This window comes from Eumetopias jubatus, unplaced genomic scaffold, assembly GCF_037043125.1.
Source record: "Eumetopias jubatus isolate StellerSeaLion01/CBP00866 unplaced genomic scaffold, mEumJub1_p1.0 scaffold_11, whole genome shotgun sequence".
Classification (NCBI taxonomy): domain Eukaryota; kingdom Metazoa; phylum Chordata; class Mammalia; order Carnivora; family Otariidae; genus Eumetopias; species Eumetopias jubatus.
The window spans coordinates 115,220,327-115,246,992 of record NW_028274817.1 but is presented as its reverse complement, the minus strand read 5'-3'; the positions used below and the strand labels follow the sequence as shown (position 1 = coordinate 115,246,992).

Genomic DNA, 26,666 nt, shown 5'->3' with positions numbered 1-26,666 from the left:
AATGCTGTTACTGACACAGGCAAAAGAATTGTTAAAGCTTTCCTTGAGAAATTTCCTCAACAGTAAGTTTAAATATGCATATGTCGTAGATGACAGTGGCACTCTTCTCCACAGAAGCAAAATGGTAACTGAGATGACTCTGCAGTCTCTCCTGGCCTTCTAAATGTAAGATTTTGTATAATGCAAACTATGTTTGTTAATATCTAATGTATGGGTTGAATTGTTGAGCAAATCTTTGTCTTCCTCAGGACTAAAGGCACTGGGGGCAATTCCTGCCTTTTCCATGATTAGAAAGGGCTTTCATCACCATTACCAGGGCTCTCCCCACTCTAGACTGCACCCTCTCCACACCTTCGAAGCAATACTTTGCTCAAGAGAAGCCCACCACAGATTTGTATCTAACTTAAAACACAACAAATCAATTTATCTTCCGAAGGTTGTCATAACTGTCCTGACTCTATTTGCCAATTAGTGATGCTCTCCAGGTTTACACAAGAGATTTGTCCGTCTGTTTTCCTAGTCTGAACACAAAATGAATTTGCGAAGGCAAGGTTGTGAGAACAGCCTCACTTCTCCCGGGCAACAGATTATGATGCTACACACCCAATTATTATATTACCGCAGAACCTGCTCAGCAGGAAAGAGATAGCACAAGCTGGAAGACCAGTAAATGGCAGGATAATAAAATAACAGTAACAGCTAACACTTATTGAGCACTCACCGTGAGCCGGGCACCACTCTAAGCATGCCACAGCATTAACTCTTTTTATCCCACCAAGTTCATTATTTCTGGTATAACTCGCTGTCACTCTAGCAAAGTTATCTCTGCACAGGCAACAAATAAAGATTTAACCAATTCGACACTAGCACCACAAACCATAATCTTCTGAGCTTGGGTTCCCTGACTCATTGCCTATGCTTCCTGATATGCACAGAGTTAATGGGTTACATACAAGAGCAGAATCCAGGATACAAACACTTTGAATCTAAGCAGTATGTCTCACGGTCCATCCTTCTAACTCCTACAGTATACTGTGCTAGTGAGAAAACTGGGAACCAAGGAGATGAAGTGAATTCACAGAGGTTATGATAGTTAGAAATCATAGAATCACAGAATTCTAGGATTAATACGGAACTTAAAAATATTAAACATAAGTAGTCAAATATTGCAAGGGAATCTTTCTTAATATTAAAAAAACTGAAAACAAAGCAAACTGAAACTCGTACCAAGGCTCTCTGCATTGCATGTCATGCCAAGATGAAGAAAATCAAGCAAATACAACGTGATTTTAATCTTTGAGTTTAAGTTGGGGACTAGACATAAATCTCATTTATTCCAGAGCATTTCACTTCTCATTTGTGAACAAAAGTTATAAAGGCCAACATTTGAAATGATTCCCTTCTGCTAGTAACTAGAGTGAGACATGTGGAAAGTAGTAAACCGCCTGAGAAACATTTAGTTGAACCCACACTTGGCCAAACTCATCCCACATGTCTGTGTGGGCATCGACCCTTTTGAAAACCAGTGCACATCCCTGTGATTCCCACTTATCAGAATTCTTCTTCCTTGGTATCAGATGAGAAGGTTTTTAGAAGAATCAAATTGTCTAGTGAAGACTAAGGACTCTCTCCACTTCCCCTCTGGATCAGAGGCACTTATAAACAAATGATTTTCTCCTCTCCTCCTGTCCCACTGCCTTTGTAACTTTCCCACTGGTCTGAAATTCTCCCTTGAAGTAATTGCAATAATTTAGACAGCAAAGTTTGTAGGTGCCCCAGGATCCAGGTAAAGGAACTCTGGTAGTAGGAATCTCCAAGTTGGAAGCTCTCAAACTAAGTGAATTAGAATAACCTGGATATTCATTAAAATGCATCCCCATCACAGATTATAATTTAGAAAGTCTGCAGTAGGGCAAAGGAACCTACATGTTAAACAAGTGTTCTGGGTGATTCTGATGCAAGGTGTTGATTCAAAGTTCACTTTGAGGAACATGGTTCCATATAATACTATAGGCACTAGAGGAGCAAGCAGTTGTTGAAAGGAGGGACGTATAGAAGCCCGAGAGTATCTGGGACAAGATGGCAGCTATAGGCACTGGGCCAAGAAAAAGCAAGCCAAGCTGAGGATGCATGGAAAGAACTGTGGAACTGCTAGCATTTGGAGGTAGAGGACTATTAAAGATTAACTCTGCCTACCCAAAAAGTCTGCTTAGTTTTGTATATCCAACTTACAAAAGCATAATACAGATATTAAAATCAATTCTTGATATGAAATATTCATATGGAGTAGAATAAAGAAAAAGATAGTAATGGAAGGAGTCATGGTTAGTAAGGGACACTGGACTCTAAAAGTCTCTAAACACAAGAGCCTAAATGATATTCCAATAATCACCAATATTTTCAAAGTTTCAGATTCAAGGCATTATCTTCAGCTTGGGGAAAATCCTCTCCTTATTTTTCCAAGTCATGAGGAAATAGGAAAATCCTCCCTAAATCACTCCATACCTTACCTTCTACGTTGCCGGATTCCTGATAAAATCAAGAGCAGGACTGCCACTATGACAATGCAAAATATCACACTGAATATAATAATCCAGATGGGTACAGATGGGTCAGTTGGTGGTGCAAGAGTGGAAGGAATTTTTAAAAATTCCAGGGTCTGGTCATTCAAAAAGAAGGCATTGTTGATCCGGTTCCTATTCATTCTACAATATGATGATTAAAAACAAACAAGAGAAAAAAAATTAGAAACAGAAGGTACAGACCTAGCTCTCCATGATTAAAATTATCTCTAGAAACAGAGCATCCCTGTAGCAAGAGACCTCAGGTTGACTAGACAGTTTGACGGGGGCAATCATGCTTTGGTACCCTTTTCAAGGCAGTGCTGGCTGCTACTGAAAGGCTCGCCTACTGCCCTCCATAGCTGGGAATGTCCTAGAAGTAACCAGAACTCCTGAGCTTCAAGCTCTGTCCACCATGTTTTATTTCCAGAAAAGTAGCATCTAGATTAAGATGACACAACTCTCTTTAAGGTGGCTCACACAAATACCAACAGCCAGAAGAGGGAAAATTGTGTGGGTGAGAAACATAAGACGACAAGAAAACTGGGAGTAAAAAAGAAAACATGAAGCCAGGAGCAGCTGCAAAACCAACAAATTGATTTTTTTTTCATTAATTCAACAAACCTTTGCTGAAAACTTACCAAGTACCAGATATGATGCTAAGTGCTAGAGATATGAAGTGAAATGAAACTACCAAGGCGCTTACAGTCTAGTGCACTCTAGAAGGGTGGCACTTCAGTCCCTCCACAATCCCAGCACAGTGCAAGGTGTTCCATGACAGAGCTTCAGTACGGCCACGATGGGAGACAGGGGATGGCCAAGAACATCATAGCGAGAAGTCAGGGCTGCTTTCCTGAGAAAGCAACCTGTGAGCTGTGTTTTGGAATTCTTGTTTAGGAATTATTGAGACCAAAGTGTGTAGTGAGCACAGGAATGGAGACAAGGGTATAGTAGACTTGTTCAGGAAACTACAAATTTCGTACAACTAAAGTCACTGGCGTTTGAGAAGTCCAAAACTCTAGAAAAATATCCAGGTACTCTTCCCTGGGGAAAATCTGCATTTTTGGTGGTGGCAGCAATTAGGGAGGGGTTGATAGTGAAGATTTACTTGACTGAAACGAAATAAGTGAATTTCTAACTGGAATTTGCAAACTAGATGAGGAGCTTTCTTGGGGATATTGTGTGGCCTTGACTGAATTCACACTAGACAAGCTGACTTCATCTGCCTCTAGAGCAGCAATGGAAAATACATACATAATGTGAGCTTCATGTGTGACTTCAAATTCTCTAGGAGGTGCATTTTAAGAAAAAGTAGAAAGAAACAGGTGGAATTATTTTAATTTTTTTAAGTAGGCTCCACACCCAACATGGGGCTTGAACTCACGGCCCTGAGATCAAGAGTCACATGGTCTACTGACCAAGCCAGCCAGGTACCCCAAAACTATTTTAATAATTTTTTTGCCCAATATATCCATAAAAATATAATTTCAACATAATCAATATTGAGTTGGTTCACATTTTATTTTGTACCCAATCTTTGAAATTTGATGTGTACTTTACACTTAGGGTGTATTTAATCTTGGACTAGCTATATTTCAAGTGCTCAGCAGTCACATATGGGGGGGTGACTACCATCTTGGACAGTGCAGGTCTTGAACCTGACAGTAACGGCTTGAGAATCTCTGCAGATCAGCACTAGGCTATCAGGAGAGATCTCCTTTAGCAAATAAGAATCAATGAGGCATGATTATTCACAAATGTGAAAAAGAATCCCAGCCAGATAATCTATAGCAGGGGATAATTCCAATGTAATTTTTTATCATAATACCCTCCAGTTCCATCCATGTCATTGCAAATGGCAAGATTTCATTCTTTTTGATGGCTGAGTAATATTCCAGCGTGTGTGTGTGCGCGCATGTGTGCGCACACATCTTCTTTATCCATTCATCGGTTGATGGACATCTGGGCTCTTTCCATAGTTTGGCTATTGTCAAACTATGGAAAGTTTCCTTTTTCCACAACCTATCATTGATAATCTGGGAACACAAACCTCTCTACAAAATAATGAGCCCCACTACTAAGGTATAGCTCAGAGTAAAATGAGATGTTGCTCTGTATTCTCACTCTATCTACCTGGTTAGTGAACATTTTGCTGTTCTTTTGCCTCTCGGGATGATTAGAAGTTCTAGATCAGTACAGACTAAATCTCCAACCACCACTGAAATCCCCAATAGGTGTCAACCACATGGATATCTTCCAGCCAAGATTGGCCTGATAAGGCCAGGCCCTCACAACAGAGCTAAAACAGACATCTTAGAACTGGTGGGTCATTCCCTCCAGTAATCCCATAGGTGTGGACACTCTGGGGGAGAGAAAAAACACCACTGAATGTGATGGCAGCATGCCTGGGTTCAAGTCCTTACTCTTCATTTTTCTAGTGTGGTGGCCTCAGCAAATCAATTAGTCTCCCTGAGTCTCAATTCCCTCATTTATAAACCAGGGATACTAATAATCACTCAGGGGCGCCTGGGTGGCTTCGTCGGTAAAGCGTGTGCCTTCAGCTTAGGTCATGATCCCGGATTCCTGGGATTGAGCCCCACGTAGGGCTCCCTGCTCAGCAGGGAGTCTGCTTCTCCCTCTGTCCCTCACCTCTTTCTCTCTCTCTCAAATAAATAAATAAAATCTCTAAAAAATAATTACTCAAAAGTGATTGGTGCTGACATTAAATGCCACAGATGTGCAGGAACACACTTTATGAAGCAGAAAGGGTTATGCAAATATTAAGTGGAACTAGCATTATTTTGCCCAACTCCGCAGATTCTTCAGCCTTGAAATTTCCTATTACCTCTCCTCTAGATGCCATTCCCTTGCTTTTCATGCTATCCTTCTTTCTTGGTATCGTTCCCTCTATTTTCACACAATACTGACGAGACCTATCCCTAACATAAATTCTCATTCTCTCGGCCATCCTCACCCCCTAAGTAGCTTCTGCTGCTAGGACCTTTCACAGAGACATTTTGTTGTGGACATATTCACCTGTATCCTCCGCCTTTACCCCCAACACTCACTCTCCTCCCTCACATTAATGGAAGCCTGCCTTCACCGCAGTGTCTTCATTTCCTTGTAGCCTTCCCAGATCATGGGGGAGGGCTTGAATAAAACTCCTTTCCATGTGAAATACAATGTTCTTAATTCTTATTCCCTAAGTGGTGGGTCTTAACAATATTTTTTGGTGGCAAAAGCACAGGAACAATGTAGTTCAAACCTTCTCGTTAAAGCAGATTAAATCATTTCCCACTATATAGATCCTCAAGGCCTTTGCTTCGGCAAGGGAAATTGATTATTGTTCACACAAAAACCTTTGGCATTAATTATATACTCATTATCTTAAATGTTAATATTTTACAGAGAGCAAATGAGTTCTTATACTAGATATTTCTCCTTGGTAAAGAGAATAATGTGTATTTCGGTAACTTGTAAGTCTGTTGTGAGGGGAGTTACTTTGTTTCATTCTTTCTTTTTCCAGAAATAGTTTATTTTCTGAACTCATTCTTCCAATGTATCTTTGCCCAACATTAATCATTCGAAGGATGGGAAGTTTACATGCATAAAGTGCACATTGATTGAAGTAAAAACAAATTGCATCCTTCTTTGAAGTCAAGAATACACTTCACTTTTGAAAGTTTGTTATGATCACAAGGAGAGGCAGAGAGGAACTCTCAGGAAAAACTGTGTAAAATTTGAAATGGGTAAAAAATATTACTGAGTATCTGGTGAATACAACTTTCTGGACAACTTATACCTTCTATTTGTCTTTCAGTTATTTTGCAGATCTGTAAGTGGTAGAAAACTGACATAATGTAAATGACTTTTGTCCAGAGAAAATCAAGTGAATTGTGTCTGGTAGAATATGATTGATCACTACCCGATGGATAGAATGGTGCATCTTTTTGTAAATGGTCATCACCATTCCTTGATTCTCATAGATGCATGGTTCCTTGAAGTCTCCTTTGAACTGGTTTTACTGTTTTACTGGTTCCCTCATTAATTAATGAGATAATAAAATCTTTAGTGGCATTTATTTTTAATTTGTATAAGAGTCATGCTCTTACCTTGTTTTTTAAAAAGTATCTTTTAAAGGCAAAGACTGTACATTAACTAAAGAAGCTAAGTCCTTAGAGACCCAAAAAATGAGACTATTTTTATTGGTTTTCAAATAAAAGTCAAAGGTATGACTTGTCCTTCAAAACACCTTACATTTATTAACTCATTTAACCTTCTTAGCAACTCTGAGAGGTACCATAACTATTCCCGTTTTATAGATTATAAGAGGAAGACAAAATGAGGGGAAGTAACTTGTCTGTAATCAAGAAACAAAACCAGAATTTAAAACCTATGCATCTGGGCTCTAGAATCCATGTGATAAACCATCACACAACAGCACTGTACAAGATGTTCTTGCCGAAGGAAGACAGCACTGAACATTCATAGCTAATATTGAAACCAGGGATTCTCAGCCACAGCACAATTGACATTTGGGGTTGAATAGTTCTTTGTTCTGTTCTGAGGTGCTGTCCTGTGCATAGTAGGATGTTTAGTAGCATTCCTAACTTCTGCCTATTCAAGACCCCACCTCCCCCACCTCAATTGTGACAACAAAAATGTCTCCTTGGAGGCAAAATTGTCCCTGGATGAGAAACACTGATCCAAACTAATCCTTAATACAAGCTAACAAAATTAAATCTTTCACATATTAATAAATAAATCACTGTGAAGCAAAGAGAGAATTCCTCAAAATTTATGAAAACAGTCGAATCAATCAACAAGCTGATATACCAGTAGAAGACATATTTAGTGATGATTACCTTATGGCTGACTGTATCTCAACAGCAGGAAGGGTGTGATTTTTTGAAGGATCTGTAACCACAAACCAGAATGACACCCGCTGGGTTACATTGCAAAGTAGGACGTGGGAAATTCTGCAGATGGTGGTGAAAAAAATATATATATTATAAGCAAATAATGACTAATTCCATTAGAATATCCGCTCTGGTATTATTACCATCTTAAAAGGTGTCTTAGCTATGAATGAAGCCATTTCTACCATTTTAAGAAATGCCTTATTAAGAAGAAAATATCATAGGAAATTTCCTTTGTTTCAAAATCGGATACTTGGGATCATTCCTAAAATAAGAATCTACCAAAATGAAAAAATAACAAAAAGTACACCGTCGAGAGTGTTAAGGATCTCATTCTCCATCACCTGTTAGCTGACAGCACCCCTGCTTCCCCAACACTGGGCCTCTTTTCTGAACCACAGATGCCCTTGGTGTTTCCTCATCAAGCTCTTTTTGGTCTCATTCCATCTTCCACACCTCAGATCCAGACAAATCCGTTGCCACCCCTTGCTCCAATACATGCTTGCTGTGTTGGCCAGACCGCCGTCCCTCTCCCACTCCAGTACTGGAGCAGACGCAACACGAGACCTCCAAGCTGAGGTGCTATCACCAATTTACCAGCAGCCTTTAAACACGGTTTCTGCAATTACCTGCTTTCCAACTGTCAATGGAGAATGTGCCACACCACTCTGTATACATACATCACCAGTAGATGTGACAGGAAAGAAATGACATTAGTGTTCAGATTGGAGACAATTATATATGAATGTATGAAAGATATACAGGTTGAAAATTATAGGAGAGTTCACATAACTCAACGTTGTCAGGGCTAAAACATTAATCATGAATGGCATTCACCATTTTCTTAAGAGCACAATTGCAAAAAGTGACATTAACAACCATTCTGGAAGATGGAAGCACACATCCCCTTCACTAATAAACGTAGATTCCTCTTCCTTTTAAAGAGCATCCAAGTGCATTATGTTCATTTTTACAGTAATGAAGGAGAGTGACATTCCGTCGGTTTTCTGTAATTTTCAGGACCTGATCGAAACGCCTACATTTTCTCCCTTTCAGTGTCAGGTACAAAAGCCGAAGCCCTCGTGGCCCCCCTGCCTAGAAGCCAAGCGTCTGGGACCTGCAGTGGGAGCTGGAGGTTCCCCTGTCCTCAGTAGCGGCGGGCTCCCGGGGCAGTCTCCGCATCCGCGGGGCCCTGGCCTGGCTCGTGCCAGACCCGTGTCCAGAGCGTTCCCCATGTGAGACTCCACGTGCCGCCCTCGCGCCCTAATACCAACAGTCGCTCTTAGACCTGCGAGTCCGCGTCCGCCGACACTTGGGGCACTTGTGAAGGCCGGATTTCCTCGTCAAAGGCCCCAACCCCGCCGCACCGCGAACATGGGCAGCTACCTGAGCAGATACCCGGGCAGATACCTGGGCAGAGCCAAGGCCACGCTGCCACGCCACGCCTGGAGGCGCCAGTCCCTGCGGCCCAGGCCGGCCCACCGCCCCCTGGGCCCGGTTCAGAGCCAAATCATTTCCATGCACCGGGAGCGCTGGATCGGGAGCCGGCCCCGCCCCACCCTGCCACCCCACCTGGACCACCCCAGAGTCCAGAGGGCGATAGTCCCCAAGGCCTGGAGGCGCTTTCACAGCAAGTCACCCCTCCACACCTTCCCGGGGTTGGATTTCTCTAGCAACCGCGAGAGTTTCATGAAGCAGTGGCTTTGGAAAGCCCAGAACCTCCTAAGCATCTGCAACATGGTGACCATCAAAATCACTCCTCCTGAGCGCAGTGGGAGCTTCAGCAGGGGTCCACCCATCCCGGAGCAGCTGGACTGCTGTGCCAAGGAGACCCGGCTGAGGGCTCGGAGCCCATGCAGGAAAAGAAAGAGGATCCACAGACCTCTCCAGTTTGAAGCCACCCCCCCGAAGAGAAGGAGGCCGAGCCCAGGGGCCAGGCCATCTGCCTTCAAGCCTGTGTGGAAAGATGGAGTGGTCCCTTCCTTTGTGCCCAGGCCGGGGCCTCTGAGAAGGGGCCTCTGCTCCTGGCATCCTGGTGACGGAGCGGACGCCCACCCCGGGCCTGACCTGCTGCCAGACCACCGCAGAGTCCCAGGCCTCGACTGAAGAGCTGATGATCAGCACTCCCCAGGGCCTGGGCCCTCCTGCAGCCTGGGGTCCCCCTTGACTCCTCAGCCAGAGCCCTACCCCCACCACTTCCTGAGACTCAAAGCCACAGTTCTTTTACCCTGCTGACCCCTGCTTGACCCCTGCATGAGTGACTGACCCCACCAGTCAGCCCTCACCACCCCAGCATGCAGCCCCTCCAAGCACCCAGACCCACCTCCCCTCACCCTGCAGAGTCCACACTGAAGAAGCACCGTTGCTTTCAAAACCTCTGCCTTCCTCCTGCCCACCCACTCCTCCTGCCTTTTCCCTGGAAACACTCTGAGCAGGAAGGCATGCTTCTCCCCTATATTCCCAGTTTCTAGAGTGAAAACTGGTGTTCTTATTTTTAAAATAATAACGAACAACCTCATTGTCATACAGAGTGTCTTTGTCTTTCTTGCAAAGGTACATATATTAGGATTTCGTCTACACCATGAATTCTCTACCCTGGCACGGTAAACATGTGGGACCAGATAATTCTTTTGTTGTTCGTTGGGTGCTGTCCTCTGCATTGTAGGGTTTTAGCAGAATCCCTGGCCTCTATCCTCTAGGGGCCAGCAGCATACCCGCATTGCGAAAGTACAAAAAAATATTTCCAAACATTGCCATATATTCCAGAGGGAGGTGGAGGGGGTGGGGGGGCGCGGGAAGCACTCCCAAAAAAACCAAAACAAAGCACCACATTGGTGGAAAACCACTGAGGGACAGTGACCTCTACTGGCAGAAACAGTCAAGCTTGGTCTTTAAGATTTTAAAACAGCAAAGATACAGAGACGAATAAACCGAAGTGGTACATGTTTGGCGAAAACATTTCCCCCAGGATTGGAGAATGCTGTGGATGAGTGTGAATGATTCAAATAGTTTGGCAATATTAATAATCAGAAAATGTAAATTTAAAAAAAAATAAGCTACTCTTTTAAGCTTCTCAGGTTGCCAAATGAAAATGCTAAATACTATGAAATGCTGGTAAAGATGCTGAGGATTGGAACCCCAGGCGGTGCTGTGGGTGTGAATCTGCAGCAGGACTTGGAAGTTTTCCTAGAGCAGAGTGTGACTATGAGAAACTCTCCTCCACGTGTGTGTACACACACGCACACACACACACCGCATACACCACACACCACATACACCCCCCCACACACACCCCCCACAGACCCCCCCACACACACCATACATACCCAACACACACCACAAACACTACACACACCCCCCCCAAACCACACGACACACACACACACACACACACACACACCGCACACACACAGATGCACACACACCGCACACACAGTGGTGAGGATGTTCTTCCCAGCACTCTGTCGGAGCGGAGAACTGGAACAACCTAAATGCCCGCCCACAGGGGGATGGATAAAGCAGACACGCTACGTGCTATCAAGGGAATACTGTTCCACAAATTGAAGGAAAGAAGGAGCCCAAGGATTCTCCACTCGTGGGCTACTGGGCCACATAATTCTGTGCACCGCGGGATGTTGAGTGGCATACCGGGCCTCTGTCGCCCGCATATCAATAGGACCAGCTCCAGTTGTGACAGTCAAACGCATCTCCAGACATTGCCAAATATCTCCAGAGGGACAGACATCACCCCCAGTTGGAAATCACTGAACTCCATATTTTTAACGACAGGTTACATCTCAAAATACACTGCTGAGTGGAAAAGATAGGGAGTGGTATATTATGTGTAGCACACGCCATTTGTAGAATTGAAACAAATGCAAAGTAATATTGCTGGAATAATGGGGAAGCCAGGAACCGGGTAAGAGGTCATCTGGACGCTTTGCCTGCACTGTTCTTTCCATCTAAAGCCTCTTTAAATCCTGTTCAAACATGAATTTCACGGCATCCCCCTTTAGAGAGTCGGAGAATAAACAAAGCAAAGTCTCTTCTCCCATGAAGCTTGCTTTCTAAGGGGGTGCAGAGAGAAGATAAATAAATGGACACACTAGCAGGTGTGGAGAAGTGCTATAAGGAAAAATAAAGAAGGAGGAAGGACACATTTAAAAGTCCACCAACACAACCGTGACCCCATATACTTTCCTGTGGTGTCCCCATCACTGTGGAACTACACCATCCTTTACCACAAATTCAGGTTCTTTACTCAGGGTTTCCATTGGTGGCAACTCATGCTTTCGTGTAGCACCTCGGCAAAGGGATTGCAAATATTTTACCTACCTAGATACAAAGATTTCTAGAAGATTCACATTGTTGCTGAAAATATTAAACTCAACATTTTCAGTGTTGACAGTTACTGTTAGATACAAAATGTCCTGGACTGAACCTCTAGAAATCAAGTTTGTGTTTTGAAGTTTACTACCTGCCATTTGCTAGACTTGAGACAAGGCCTTTCACTCTACGTGAGTTGCTAGAAAGGGCTTGAGATCTAGTGTGTCCATGAGGGTGCTGGTGGTATTTTGAGTAGGAGATTCCTTATTACATGGGACTGTCCTGAGCTTAGCACCATGTTGATTATCTCTCAGCCCTGCCGTCTAAATGCCACAACACTGTCCAGGCATAGATGTAGTCCAAAACACACCACATTTCCATATGCTACCTGGATGGGGTCAGAACCGTACCCACATAAGAAACACTTATAAACCTCCTCCAAAGTGTCAAGGTCCTGAAAACCAAGGCAGACCAAGTTCATGAAAACCAAAGGAAGATGGAGAAACTGTCTCCATCACTGGAATGATCACCGAGGAGGTACAGATTCTGGAACAGAAGAGGGACAGTGAAAAGGGGAAGTAGATCTAAAAATTCCATTAGCTTAATAATATTGAAATAATGATAGGTCCTTAATTTTGATATATCTATCATGATTATTTAAAATAATAGCGTTAGCTGGAACACATCAAAAACTAATGATGTAATGTGTGGTGATTAACATAACAATAAAAATTATTTTAAAAAATAATAGCATTAGGGAAATGAGTGAAGAGTCTAGAGCAGTTTCTCAGACTCAGCACTATTAACATTTCAGACTGGATAAGTCTTGCTTGTGGGAGGCTGTCTGTTCTTTTGTAGGATGTGTACCACATCCCCAGCCTCTACACGCTCGAGGCCAGTAGCACGTCCAACTGTAATACCAGAGTACCTCCAGACAGTTCGAAATATCCTCAGGAGCAGTGGAGGGAAGAAATCCCTCAAGGTTGAGGACCGTTGATACACAGGATCTCTCTATGCTATCTCTGCAAGTCTTTTGTAAATATATCTGTATTTTTTCTAATTAAATACAAGTACAGGAGCAAAGCAGGTGGTTGTAAAGTAGCCTGGGTACAGTACTATGATCTACAAGAATAAAACAAGGCAATGGATTAATAATAGTTTTACTGGCTTCCTTGATAAAGAGATAACATACAAATGTACTCTGAAAATAAGAGTCATATTCAAATGAAGATACTGGCATCCATCAGCCTAACAGTGATCTTATGGTTATGTAAAATTTTTGGAAATTAGTTGTGTTATGTGTTCAAATGTATCAAGGGTTTATCAGGGAGCCTCCCACTGTACTAGTGTCCTGTGAAGCACTGTTTCCATCACCTCTCCAAGATTCACAGAGTGAAAAGGGGGAGTAATATTCACTGCTGAGGGTCTTCAACTAGAGAATATTAAGTATCCTCCCGACATAGTAGTTCCTCCGGTAAAAGAAGTCTAGGATTTTTAGAAAACAAAAAGTAACCTTCTGCTCAACAAAGACCAACCATAGAAATACAATGACTGAGAAGTGTTTATATTTTGTTCAGATACAGGCAGTTGAAGTAGTAATGAGTAAGCCCACTTCCTAAAGGAACAAGGTTGTGCGAAAGGCCAGGGGAGAGCACACGCTGCTTCTGGAGACAGCTGTAAGGCAAAGGCTGTAGAAGAAGACAGAGAAACCATGGGCTGGTGCTTCCTCCCTGTTTGGATGATGCTCTGAGAAATGAGCCATGATGTCTTGGTTCCCCCAAGAGTGAGGAACTGAACCAACAGGAGCTAGAACCCAGGCAGTCCAGAGCTACTTCTGCTATGGCAACTGACACCAGATCCAGCAGGAGAGTCTCCACTGTGGTAGAAGAGGGAGAAACGGGTGGGTGGGCACTGATTCCGTGTGCCCTTGGTTTAAGAGCCTGGATGGTAAGCATGCTTCACTCACTCACAAAAGTGTACTAAGAACTAGCATAGATTAGCCAACATGGTTAGGCATGGTGAGGAAAAGAGTTCCTACTGCAAGGGCTTTTAGAGCCCATGACGCTTCCCCTAAGTGCAGGAGTGTAGTGCTAAGACCCTTGAACACCAAGGTCACAGTGTCTTGAGCCAACCAGAAGATTAAAAACCAAAGTAGAGGCCAATAATTCCTGAGATGCCTGGATTGGCTCACAAGATTCCATACCCCATCTGAGAATAGACCCAGCACAGTCGGGAGGGCAAAGGGCTTCTAGATTTCATGCGGTTTGTCGACAGTCCTTGTCACGAGGGTCTCTAATCCCTGCCCTGAGATGAACTTCATTGTCCCCAAGCAAAGAACACCCTTTTTAATTTTATCAGCTGCAGAGTCACCTGGGAGACTATCAAAAATACTTAGTTTATCTGCAACACAAGCCTTCTCTGGGCCCTGGGACATGAGGGCAAGGCCCAAGCCTGTGCTGCACTGTGAGCCCCTGCATTCCTGCAGTGTGGCCCATGTGGACACTCAGGGAGGGGTTGTGAAATGGATGGATGGATGGATGGATGGACGGATGGATGGATGGATGTGTGGATGCATGGATGGATGGATTAATGGAGGGAGAAATGAACTCCATTGTTTCTATGATATTCCAAGAGTGACAAACTGAGAAAGTAGATTGGGCCAACACCAAATAGGAAAGGGGGGAATGAAAGGAGGGAGATTTCTTCTCCAAAACATTGTTTACTCAACCACAGCTATTCAGACAACACAGCAATACCCAAGCGCTCTAGCAGAAGAGCACTCCCGAATACAGTGCAGATAGGGGTAGCCCAGAGGAAGTGTCAATGTGAGGGAAGTTGGTACTAAAGCAGAAGTAGCATGAAGCCTGATCCTATAGACCCGTCGTGATTTACATACCAACAAAAGGGTATAAATTCTTCCCATTCTTGGGTTATGTACAACTAGTGTGACTTCTCCCTGGTCTTTCTTCCAAATGTGACCACAATGAATGTCCTCTAAGATTTACACAGAATGAAAACTTTAAACAACAAGCAGTTACTGAGCTACACTTGTCTTTGTCAAGTTTCTTTTGATGTATTCAGTAAGCTGAAATGCCTAAACCTAAAAAGTTCTCAACATAAGAACAAAAATTCTAAAACTATGTATAGTGACAGAGGGTAACTAGCCTTCTTGTGGGGATCATTTTGCAGTCTATACAGATATCACTTCCTTATGTTGTCCACCCGAAACTAATCGAATGCGGTAGGCCAGTTATACTTCAATTTAAAAAACTAAGTAAATAAACTGAAATGCCAGGAGCACAACTAAATAGAAATCCTACATTTTCAAGATTGTAAATATAGGTGGTCTGATGGAATTACTGGAATTCACTTCAATAATCATTTTGTACAACTGTTTTACAAAGTACTAATATTTATACATATTCAAATGGCTTCTCAAGCAAATCCCTGAAAAGGTAAAAATGTCTATTCCCTTTCCTCAAGTGTGGAAAGCCCTGGTTTTATATTAATCCTCTACGATTTGGCTCCACTGCCATTTCTCATCAATGGCGCCAGACAGGGCCAACTGCATCCAAGGGGTGGTAAGAATCAGGCTCTTGTTTCTGGAAATCTAAGGACTAAATAGGAGCTGCGATGCTGTTTTACAAGCACAAGACCATTAATCCCCTTACTGTGGATACAACAGCACGTTGTTCCTTTTAGATCACAAGACTTATCCTTGAATAAGTAGGCAGAGGAGGAAATCCATTCCATGCCCTACACCATGGAATTCAGAAAGAAAATGCCATGCCTGGGTTAGACTTCTCCCTCTCTTGCTAAAAGTGATAAATTACCCTAAAAGCCAACACTTGAGCAAACGAGGCCGGTACATTTCCCGACTTACGTGGGAAGTAGACCAGGATTTAACCTTAGATTACATTTCCCTAGTAACTACCTTCAACATTTAAAAGTTTCTCTGAAACTATTTTACTAAACCTGGCCTGAACCTTATTGTAATAACGTGAAAACACCTAGTTGGCATCTTCTTCAAATTCACAAGAAATCTTCAAATAACCTGACCTCATGAAACCAGAATGTTGTATCATTGAAATTTTTCCATACATCTTCCATTCTGCTTTTAAGGAAATCCGGGAAGTACCAAGAAAACCACTTGATACCAGGATTTAAGTAAGGACTTCAAAAGAATTGTCTTGTTTTGGTCACATTTAGTCCACCTTCCTCTCATTTCTCCCAGGCCCAGCTTCCTCGGTGTGGGCGCTATGCCCTGTGAGACCTGGTTTTATCCATCATCCTAATCTCAGGGCCAAGCATGCAGGAGGCTTCAGTAGAGGTTCTTCAATTCTATGGATTGAGCCGCAGCCATGCAGGTCAACAGGCTGGCCTCAGTAGCCTGCAATGCACAAAGAGGTTTCTGTTTCTCACACCTTTGCCTTGGGCTGCTCTATCAGTTCTTTCTCCTTCATTCTTTGACAGCATCTCAAGTAAATGGTGTAGCTTTCCAGTCACTTGTACTTATTAAAGAGTTCAGGGCAGTCGAATCAAAACTCGGATCAAAACTGTCTTCCTGCCTCTGACACACAGCTGCTCTCCCTCCGGCAGGGATGTACTCTCCACTGATGTACTCTCCATGCACACTACTTCCCCATGTCTCCCCTTCCGTCCCCCCCCACACTTCATTCTCGCTCCTTTAGGGATGGAAAGGAAGATGGGAGAGGGCTGTGGGCATCTAAAGAAGGAAACAGCAAAGTTCTCTTTCCTTAGCCAGGGTTCTTTGTGGATCCCCCAGGCTGTTCCACCATCTGGGGTCCTCTGCTCCGCTGTGGCGGGCGTCCTCAGGTTCTCCATTCAGACTGTCTTGTGGAGCCTCTGCAGACCTGTCTGGGCACCTCTGCACTGCATCCTCCCTGATGCGGATGATGCACTCTGACCAACATCCTCCATCCCACCCTCAACTCGGCCTCCAGTGGGGCACTTCCAGCCTCACACCCCTGCCTCCTCTTGGCCCCGCAGCTGATTCTCAGCCCCAAAGGCAGGGACTCCATCCAGCTCCCTCCAGCAGCCTCCGCTTGGTCCCAGGGATACATTGGAGGGCAGGCTGCTTGCAAAGCTGTCCTCTCTCACCCAATCACTGGAGCTTGAATCAGCCTTCCACCTTTAGACTTCTCCGGCTACAAGGCAGGCCCCAGTTTCTGTTCCATGGTACACCCTCAGTGACTGGCTTCACCATCGTGCACGTTGGGGAGCATCCGACCAGGAAATAATATGCCAGTCTCTCCTCTATGGACAACTCCACGCTCTGTGTGCAGTTCTCGGCCTGACTTGAGGTAGACGGGGACGCAAGCAAAGGTATCACTCAAAGCACGTAATCGCTAGTGTGGCGTGGGCAGCAACTCATCCGAATGGGCCCAGTTGTCAGCACCCCACCTGGCTGCATGTGCAGATGCGCTGGACCCCGTTCCCACCCGGTCCTGTCCTATGGGGAAGGGAGTGGAAATGCCACAGCCCTCTCTGCGGGCCCACACCCCCTGCCTCTCTGACCCTCTAGCTGTCTCTCCCACTGCCCGCTGGGTGAGGGTGACTGGACCAGTTCAGCTGCCCCATCAGTCCTGTGTGGACGCAGCCAGGACCTCTCACTAGGATAAACATCCTCCTGTGTAGCCAGTCAAGGTTATACTGGATCAAGGATCTGCCAACGCTAGGTTGCCAAGTGTGCAAAAGCATCGTCAGGAGATCCTGAGCTCTGTCTCACTGGAGGCGGTCAAGCCCGATGTAGGAGATGTGGTAGTAAGGACTGGGTAGAAGGTGGAAGTAAACGAGAGTATTCATTATTCTGATTATGATTTGATTATCCTTAGTGAGTTACTTTTTACATTTTTCAATTCTGTACGTCTCAGGATCTTCAAGTTTTCTGCAATCGTTGTAAAATAAGCCGTGAGGAAAAAGAAGGAAATAGACAGTGATGTTCCAGATCTGGATCCCTGAAGCCATCCTGGAAACGGATACTTGCTGCTGGGTTAGTCCGCTAGGGCTGCTGTAACAAACACTACAGACCAGGTGGCTTAAACAACAGAGATTTATTTTCTCACATTTCTGGTGGCTAGAAGCCCAAGTTCAGGGTGTGGTCAGGGTTGATTTCTTCTGAGCCTTCTTTCTTTGGCTTGTGGATGGCTGTCCTCTCCTGTCGTACCTGGGCTTTCCTCTGCACATCTGTGTCCTCATTTCTTCTTGTAAGGACACCATTCCTATTGGGTGACAGCCCACCTCTATGACCTCATCGTACATTCATTACCTCTTAAAGGACCCTATCTCCAAATACAATCATGTGATGAGCTACCAGGGCTTAGGACTTGAATATATGCATTTTGAGGGGATGTAATGCATCCCACAGCCGCTACCGTGCAGAATTTATTTTGTCCCTCACTGGCACCAGAAGGCCTTTCTAAGGCAGAAGAGTTAAAACCTGAGCCAGCTGCCAAGCCCCCCAGCGTCTTCCATCCACCCACCTGCTGGAGAGCGGCAGCCTCTCTGCAAAGTCGTTTTCAGTCCCATCTTGCATTCTGTGGTGCCCTTTCCCACAGGGGAAGCCTGTTCATGTAAGGATGCAGCCTTCTTTATGGCAGCATATGGAGAATGGGGCTCAGCAATTGAATTGCAGCTTAAACACATCCCGATTCGTGAGGCAGCCCTCATCACTCAGGCCTGACGGCAATACTGTTGCCACTCATACCGCCTGTGGCTTTACAGAAACGTCTGTTGACCCTTGATGGAGTTTTGCACTTTATGACTTTTTCAACAGGCATTGGCAACAAAGCCTTCTCTATATTTGTGCAAGTGAAACATGTCTGCAAGTAAACAAGATCAGATATTCACAGACTTATACAATGCTTCAAGTCAAAAAAAAAAAACTCAAACATGAATTTCTCAAAATTCATCTAAAATGTTATGTGTTTAAATTAACTTTTCCTAAGAATAGAAACATCCGATTTAACATAGTCATTTACAAGGTTTAATGCAGGCACCCAGAGGAAGAAATAGTACCATGAACACGCAATGTGTAAAACCTGGGACAAGAAGAGTAGAAGATAAAGAGACTATTTGGGTAGGGGGTTGTATTGTAAGATGACAAGGGGGCTTTTTTCTTATATTTTTCCTTTTCAATTTTTTGCAAAGCAATCACCTAATTTTTTTGAGAAAAGTTAAACAGTTGTGGAAAGAATGTGCAGTTTAAAAGGCGTATATAAGCACAAATATATTTTTTTCTAAAACTCTATAAAACAGGAATAGAATTCACTTTGGATATAATTTTGTTTTACTATGTACCTCCTTCTTTTAATTTTTTAAATCATGTGAATATATTACCTATTTTTAAATATATATATGTGTGTACACACACATACACCATATATCATATGTTTATTTTGCTTCCCCAAATGCCACTCTTCTGTTTCATTCTTTATATTCACAGCCCATGCATCATATATTGTGGGTTTGAGGGAGGTCAATAAATAGTGATCCTCTTTATCAGGTTCTGAATCCCTACAGAATTAAGACAAAAGAATGAAGCAGATTGGACACTAAAATAAAAGGCCAGGTTGGAAGACACAACATTAATCAGCAGGTAAGTTTTCTTCCTAATTATAAAAATCGTGAAAGGAAATCAATTCATCGATAGTGTCCCAGGTAGAGCTCAGCTGGAGCATCTACCACACATGCTGGAGTAATATGCAAGATACTTACACCCTATATGCTATGGCACCTACCAACGGAACCAGTCCTCATCTGTAAATAGCACGTCCAGCCTTACAGTTGTATGGGCCTGCCCGTGCAGGGCCTGGTTCTGTACTCAGTGTAGAGAGTAGCAGAGAAAAATGCCTGCTGTCTGAGGGCAGGCCAGCTCCTGAAGAGAAGGGAACCCACAGAGAGGTTCTCCTTCCAGCTCACCAATCAGGTCAGTCATTTCTCTTCTCAAAGGGAAGAAGGAGGGAGGGAAGAGACAGAAACCAGGAGTGGCACCAGAACCACAAATAGAGATAGAAGGATACATTACAAATAGAGATGATTCCTCTGGGAGAATAGAAAAAAATGTAAAACTGTGAAAAGCTGTACCAAAGCTTCTAAGAAAATAACCACGGTGCTACGATAGACGCCAACATTGGCATGAACCTATACATGTGTATCTCCAAAATGAGTGCTGTGGACTGATTTGCTCCCCTTCCCCCAAATTCCTATGCTGAAGCCCTCCCTAACCCCTCCCCGTCATGTGACTGTGTTTGGAGATAGGGCCAATAAGGAGATAATTACAGTTAAATGTCATCATAAGGGTGGAGCCCTGATGGGATTAGTGTCCTCATTAGAAGAGACACCAGAGAGCTTGCTCTCTCTCTTTCCTCCATGCCCCCTCAAGAAAGAAGAGGTCATGTGAGAACTCATGTGAGAACACGGTTCTCATGGTGTCTGCAAGGCAAGAGAAGAAGCCTCAGAATGAAACCTACCTTGCCAGCACCTTGATCTTGGCCTCGCAGCCTCCAGAACAGTGAGAAATAGGTGTCTGCCATTTAAGCCACCCAGCGTGTGGTATTTTGTTACTGCAGCCCTAGCAAACTTATACAGTGAGAGAGGAATTCTTTTCTTTTCTTTTCTTTCTACCTACCTGCCTACCTACCTATCTATAGGAGAACCTATATGTATACAATAGGAATGTAGAACAAGCTTATGACACACGAGTACATCTAAAAATTTTTATCATCGTAGTACCTATTGAACAAAGATCATTGCTGGAACATGATACAAACGGCAAGGGGAGCTAGATTACAAAAGTTTTTTTAAATGTTACAATGTGGATCCTTTTTAAAAATTTGGTTAATTATTTTCAAGATAGATTTTTGAATTAATGCATGCCTCAAATAACACTGCAAATAATCAATTAAAATTTTTTACTATTTACTTACTCTGTTGTTTCTCTGTTGGGAACTTTTCTCATGGAGAAAGCCACCATTGCTTTGAAAAGATATTCCTCATTTGTATCCCAGGCATACTAAAAGAGAAGTAAAACAGGAAATGTAAGAGGCATAGGATAAAAAATGGTCCGTTGGAATCTAATTGTGACCACAGTGGTGGTGGTAATCAAGACCTGCCTCTCTCTCTCATCTTTCTCATACACTAAACACCAAAGACCAAGATAAATCATGTCACAATAATGTTCAGGATGGGCTTTCTTGGACATTCTGTCATTCCAAGTGTGGTGTACTTTCCATTGCATTATCTTCTTCACAATCTGCAGTATCAGTAGCCAGTCAACAAATAGGGCATTTGGACATCGTATCCTGAACATATACAGTTGGTTCCCTTCCTCCTTTACTCTCTTCCCTCATTAACTGACTACCTCTCTCAGCTTCCTTTCCTTTACTAACATAGGTACAATTTTTCTTTCCATTTTCTTAGCTGGAAACTTGAGTGTGTGTGCATATTATGGATTTAACTGGGCCCCCCCCCCATTTATATGTTGAAGTCCTAACCTCTAGTACCTTAGAATGTAACTGTATTTGGAGATAGTGTCTTTACAAAGGTGATTAAGTTTAAATGAGGTCATTAGGGTAGACCTAATCCAATATGGACTGGTGTCCTTGCAAGAAGAGGAAATTTGGACACAGCCACATATAGAGGGAAGACAATGTGAAGATACAGAGAGAAGACAGTCATCTATAAGCCAAAGAGAGAGGCCTAGAATAGATCTTTCCTTCACAGACCTCAGAAGGAACCAACCCTGTTGATACCCTGATCGTGGACTGCTAGCCTCCAGAACTGAGAGAAAATAAATTTCTATTGTTTAAGCCACCCGGTTCACAGTACTTTCTCACAGTAGCCCTAGCAAACTAATGTGGCTGACCACATATTTCAGGTGAGTAATCAAGTATAACTGGAGAAAGTCACGTAACAGGGTTTAACTCTAAGTTCATGATGACCTACTCCCAAATTGCCCAGGAATCCCTTAGGTCTCCATCAGTTTTCTCTCTCTCATGGTTCACAATGGCTATTTCAAACCTCTTTCAGCTCCCCGCCTCCACCAAACTCAAAGCTTTCCCTTACACCTCATACTCACTAGATGCTCTTTTTTCAAAAGATTTTATTTATTTATTGAGAAAGAAAGAGAGGGAGCATGAGCAGGGGGAGGGGCAGAGGGAGAGGGAGAAGCAGACGCCCCGCTGAGCAGGGAGCCCGATGTGGGGCTCCATCCCAGGACCCCGGGATCACGACCTGAGCTGAAGACAAACGCTTAACTTACTGAGCCACCCAGGCGCCCCTCACTAGATGTTCTTATCTCGTAATTTAGAGATACATCCTCAAGTCATCAATTTAAACTTCCCCATCCTCCTGACACCAAACAAAAAACTTCCTCTGTAGACATACATGCTATCCACATCCTCCCCCAAAAGGCCGGCTGTGGTGTTTCTCCTCCTGTCAATGGCTCTTGCATCCACCTGGATTAGGAACACTGCCCTTCTGCCCTTCTCAGAATCTAAGGATATCAGTTTCCCCTCTCCTCCGTACACTGGACTCTGGCTTTTAGCCATGCTCAAGCCTTCCCATTAAAATGACACCAAAACCAAACCACTGTACTCAATCTTTCTTCTCTACCTACTGCTGTCTCTCTCCTGCCCTTCACAGCCAACATTCTCAAAGGAGTTGTCATACTTGTGTCTTCACCTGTTTGCCATCCACTTATTCTCAACTCCCTCCACTATCTGCTTTCCAGTCCCACCACTCCATAAAGTTGGCTCTCTCTAAAGTTACCAGTGACCTCTACATGACTCAACACAATGAGTGGCTTTCAGGATCATCCTGGTTGGCCTGTCAACAGATCACTTCCTTCAACTTGAAGCACTCTCTTCCCTTCTGTGATACACATTCTGGTTTTCCTCCTGCCTATTTGCCCCCTTTGTAGGTTCGCCTTCTTCTATAAGGGCTTCAGGTTTTAGACCATCTCAAAGCTCTATGCTAGACCTTTCCCTCTTGTCACTCTGTACTTTCTCCCTCAGACTGTCATCTACTCCAGGCTTCCATTATCACCGTTAGGTAAATGACCCAGGAATGCATATCTCAAGCTCACCCTGTCCTTGCCTGCCCAATAATATCTCAGGCTCAACAAATCCAAAATTAAAGCCATGATTTTCTTGTCTGTACCTGTTTCCCTGATTCACCAGTGGGTCACCATCCATTCAGTTGCATAATTAGAAACTAAAGTGTCATCCTTGACTCCTCCTTCCCCCTTTCTCCTTTCTACTCTTATCCTCTCCCAATCTGCCTTCTACACTGTGACCAGAGTGTTTTCCAAGCATCAATTCTATCATAACATCTCTTCCAGAAAGCTCTCACTTGCTTTAAAGATAATCCCAAAACTTCCTAACACGGTCCATAAACTTCTTCCGCCTGACTTCTCCCTTCTGCCCAAACTCATTACATGCCATGCTCTACCTCACTGCTCCAGTTGCAGAGACCTCAGCCTTCCTTCCATCCCATACTCTCACCAAGTTCCTTCCTGTAATAAGCCTTTGCATGTTCTGTTCCCTCTGCCCCTTTTTCTTTTATCCTCTGGCTCACCTCCACTCATATGTTAGACCTCATAGCAAATGCCAAGTACTAAGGCTCCCAACAAGTCCAAAGCCCCCATGTACTTCTCCTTCCTGCAATACTTGTCAAGACTGCACATTTCTACTTCATTTACTGAATGTTTCATTGACAACCAGTCCTCCCAATATCATAAGCTCCACGAGAGCAGGGACAAGCCTGATTGATCTGCCATTGCATCCCCAGGGTCTAGCATGGTGCCTGCCCTCAGAGGACCCTGGGATGAGCAACTACACAGTGGTAGAGAGAATAGATTCTACAGTCAGTCTGTTGGGTTCAAATCTCACCTCTGTCACTTGCTGACCTGAGATCCCGAGCACGTTGCTTAATTTCTTTGTACCTCGGTTTTCTCATTTACCCAGGGAGAATGGGAATGCCGGTACTACCTTCCTCAAAAGGTTGTTGTCGGGGCTGCATGAACCGATGTGAGTAAAGTGCTCAGAAGGGTCCCCGCTGGAAAGTAAACTAAGTTCTCAATAAATGCTGGGTGTTATAATGATCATTACTCATTGAATAAATAAAATAATACATTGGCGGATTGGCCTGCAAACAGAATACGTACCTCTAAGTTTCCTTAGCACTCTTTTATTGCTTCTACCCCGAAGTATCTTAATATCGCCTTCTATTGGGGAAAATTTTCACAGACCACACAGGGATACTAAAACTAGAATTACACAAATCACCTCATTAATTCGACAGGCCGTACTGTTCTTATAGCTACATGAACCTTATGAGTATTTTTTAACTTCAATTTCATAAGCACATATTTCACATTGTTACTTTGATATTTGAGAAGAACTGAAGAAACTTCACATTAGAACTAGAAACTAGCTATGAAAAATCTGATGTGGGTGGAACCATACCATCTTTTAGCTGACAAGAAAACTGAGGCTGACAAAATACAAATGACCGCAACAGTGAGGTGCAGAGCCCAACCCAGACATGAGTACCCGACTTAGGCCCCGCAGCTCCACTGTGCTTGACTGAAATGTTCGAGTTTGCTACATTGTTTTGTGTAATACAAACCTTCACAGATTTTCTAGCACACACTGCAGATTAAAGACTTGAGGCACAATCATTTTTTAAGAATTTCTATTTTACTATTTTTTAACTTTAAGACAATATCAGATTTGAGGTCTTTAGACTTAAACTATATGAGTTTAAGATAACGAGGCAGAGGCTCATTACTAGAGAAAGTAGTATTAGCAAACAAAATTAAAAATGAACATGCAGGTTCTCCACTTACTGCTTTATCTCCCAGAGCTGTTCTGATACTAAGTCTTACTTTAAAAGCATTTTCTGCATCTGCCAGAAAGAAAAAAGAGCAGTATATGATGATAAAAATCTGCCAAAACATGAAGTCCAAACATTTAATCAACTCAAATCAACAGAACACAGATCTTCAGTTAAACTGCCCCCAAAACTGAAAGTTTAACTACAAGCCCCTTAGATGGTTTAAATTTTTCTTTCAAACTTCTAAAACATTCACAGTCTCAACTTTCAAGCCACAACACGTCTGCAGATTTAGAAAAATAGAGAAATCATTCAGTCAAAGACTTGTCAATCATTTAGAAAACTGTTACCCTATTTTTAAGTTTCAAGGCTGCATACCTGGTTGACACAGTTCAGCATGAATAGCAGTCACCAGAAAAAAGAGCAGGCACAACATTCTTTCAGAGTGCAAAGCACAAGGCAAACGGAGGGGAAAAAATCCGCCCTCCACTTAAAGCTGCCTTAGCCATTCTGTGACCCGGATTAGAATATCAGAGAAACAAGCCAGCCCCCACCTAGAAGGTTTAATGATTAAACCCCATTATTCGGGTTAATATTTAAGGAGAAGCAGCCCATCTCCTGTCAGTTATTTACGAAAATCTGTTGGGAAAACAGATTAGTTGTCCTTCCTGAACTGTACCTCCAGAGACTGTTTCTTCTGCTGACTCCAAGTCAGAATCCTCCCCCGCCCCTTCTGTTGTGGCCCAGCTAAGCGCCCCTTGGAAAGAACTGAGCCCTCTCTGGACGGTTTCCTCAGCCTCAACTTTCCATCTTTTCAGGGCTAAAATAGCCAACTCCTAGATAAGCTATCTTAATTTGGAAAACAAACATCACCCCTTTCTTTCCCTGGTGAACAAAAGACGACCTTCCAAGAATGGCCTCACCTGACTCTCACCTCCACAGATATACATCCGTAAACATCCGGGGAGAGTTTCCACCTCAAAGGGAATCGTTTTGGTCAGCCCTAAGTTCTGGTGGTTGTGTAAAGTCAGAGTTAACGATACAGAGCAGTGCTGTCCAGTGGAACATTCTGTGATGATGGAAATGTTCTCTATCTGTTCTATCCAACACGGTAGCCACCAGACCTTAGGTGGCTATTGGCCACCTGAAAGGGGCCTGGTGCTGCTGAGAAACTAAATTTTCTATTAATTTAATTTATGTAGAAACATGTGGCTAGCAACTCCGTTGGTCAGTGCAGCTAGAGAACAGTCATTAAGAGCTTCCTGCCATGAACTAGGTTTGCTGGATTATCTCTCTCGTCCTCAAAACAGCACCTCACAGTTGCCGTTGTTATAAGCATCTTACACACCAGGGAACTGAGGGTCTGGTGGTTAAGGCATCGGTGCCAATGGGAGGAGTGGAATGGGTGTCACTTGAACCCTTCTGCACCACACCGACCTGCACTGGGTCTTCACTGGTCATCACTGGTCAAAACTGAAATTGCAACCAGGCCTCAGAGATGCTCTGAGGATGACCATAAGGAGTGGAAGAGAGTCTCCCCTAGTGGGCATTCTATGGATGTCATTAGAAGCCCCCCAGGCAGGTTGATGTCAGGGCTTTCCTCTCTACCACATTGCCTCTTCGTGATTTCAGTCCCCAGATTCCACCTCGTTGCTTGAAAACCATGTAGATTGGGTGACCCTGATGTTAAATAGAAAATTTGGATTTTCAAAGCAACCGTGGGAAAAAGATCAACAGCTACACTTCTGCACCACTCTGAGAGTCCTATCATTTCCCTCTCCTGGGTAGGGTGATATTTTACCATAGATGACCCATTTCTGTTTGGTGACTCCACCCGAAGAAGCTTCTCTCCTCTCCCTCGCCTTGGTTGCAAGGGCACAGTCAGGAAAAGTTGGATTTAGAGGGAGAGGCGACCAAAAGTTAGGCCCGTCATTCTAGCAGTTTCACTATTAGGTGAAATGGAAATTTCCTAGAAGGGGGAGCTCACATAACTTAGCCCTGA

The 26,666-nt window shown here is 43.6% G+C and overlaps 2 protein-coding genes across 2 annotated transcripts in view; one reads left to right on the top strand and one right to left on the bottom strand.

The window, feature by feature from the left end:
• CLTRN (collectrin, amino acid transport regulator) overlaps positions 1-25,173 on the bottom strand; it is a 31,431-nt gene extending 6,258 nt beyond the window's left edge. Inside the window, exons 1-5 of the mRNA XM_088028514.1 lie at positions 25,043-25,173; positions 24,678-24,736; positions 20,755-20,840; positions 7,427-7,540; positions 2,511-2,705 (exon numbers count right to left, since the gene is read on the bottom strand). Of these exons, the coding sequence (XP_087884640.1) occupies positions 2,511-2,705; positions 7,427-7,540; positions 20,755-20,840; positions 24,678-24,736; positions 25,043-25,100 (512 nt within the window). The 5' untranslated portion in view covers positions 25,101-25,173. The remainder of the gene's footprint in view (positions 1-2,510; positions 2,706-7,426; positions 7,541-20,754; positions 20,841-24,677; positions 24,737-25,042) is intronic.
• On the top strand, positions 8,855-10,004 carry LOC148163141 (POM121-like protein 2). The gene has a single exon (XM_088028896.1). The coding sequence runs from the start codon at positions 8,855-8,857 to the stop codon at positions 9,584-9,586; it is 732 nt and encodes a 243-aa protein (XP_087885022.1). The 3' UTR covers positions 9,587-10,004.
• Positions 25,174-26,666: the final 1,493 nt, after the last annotated feature.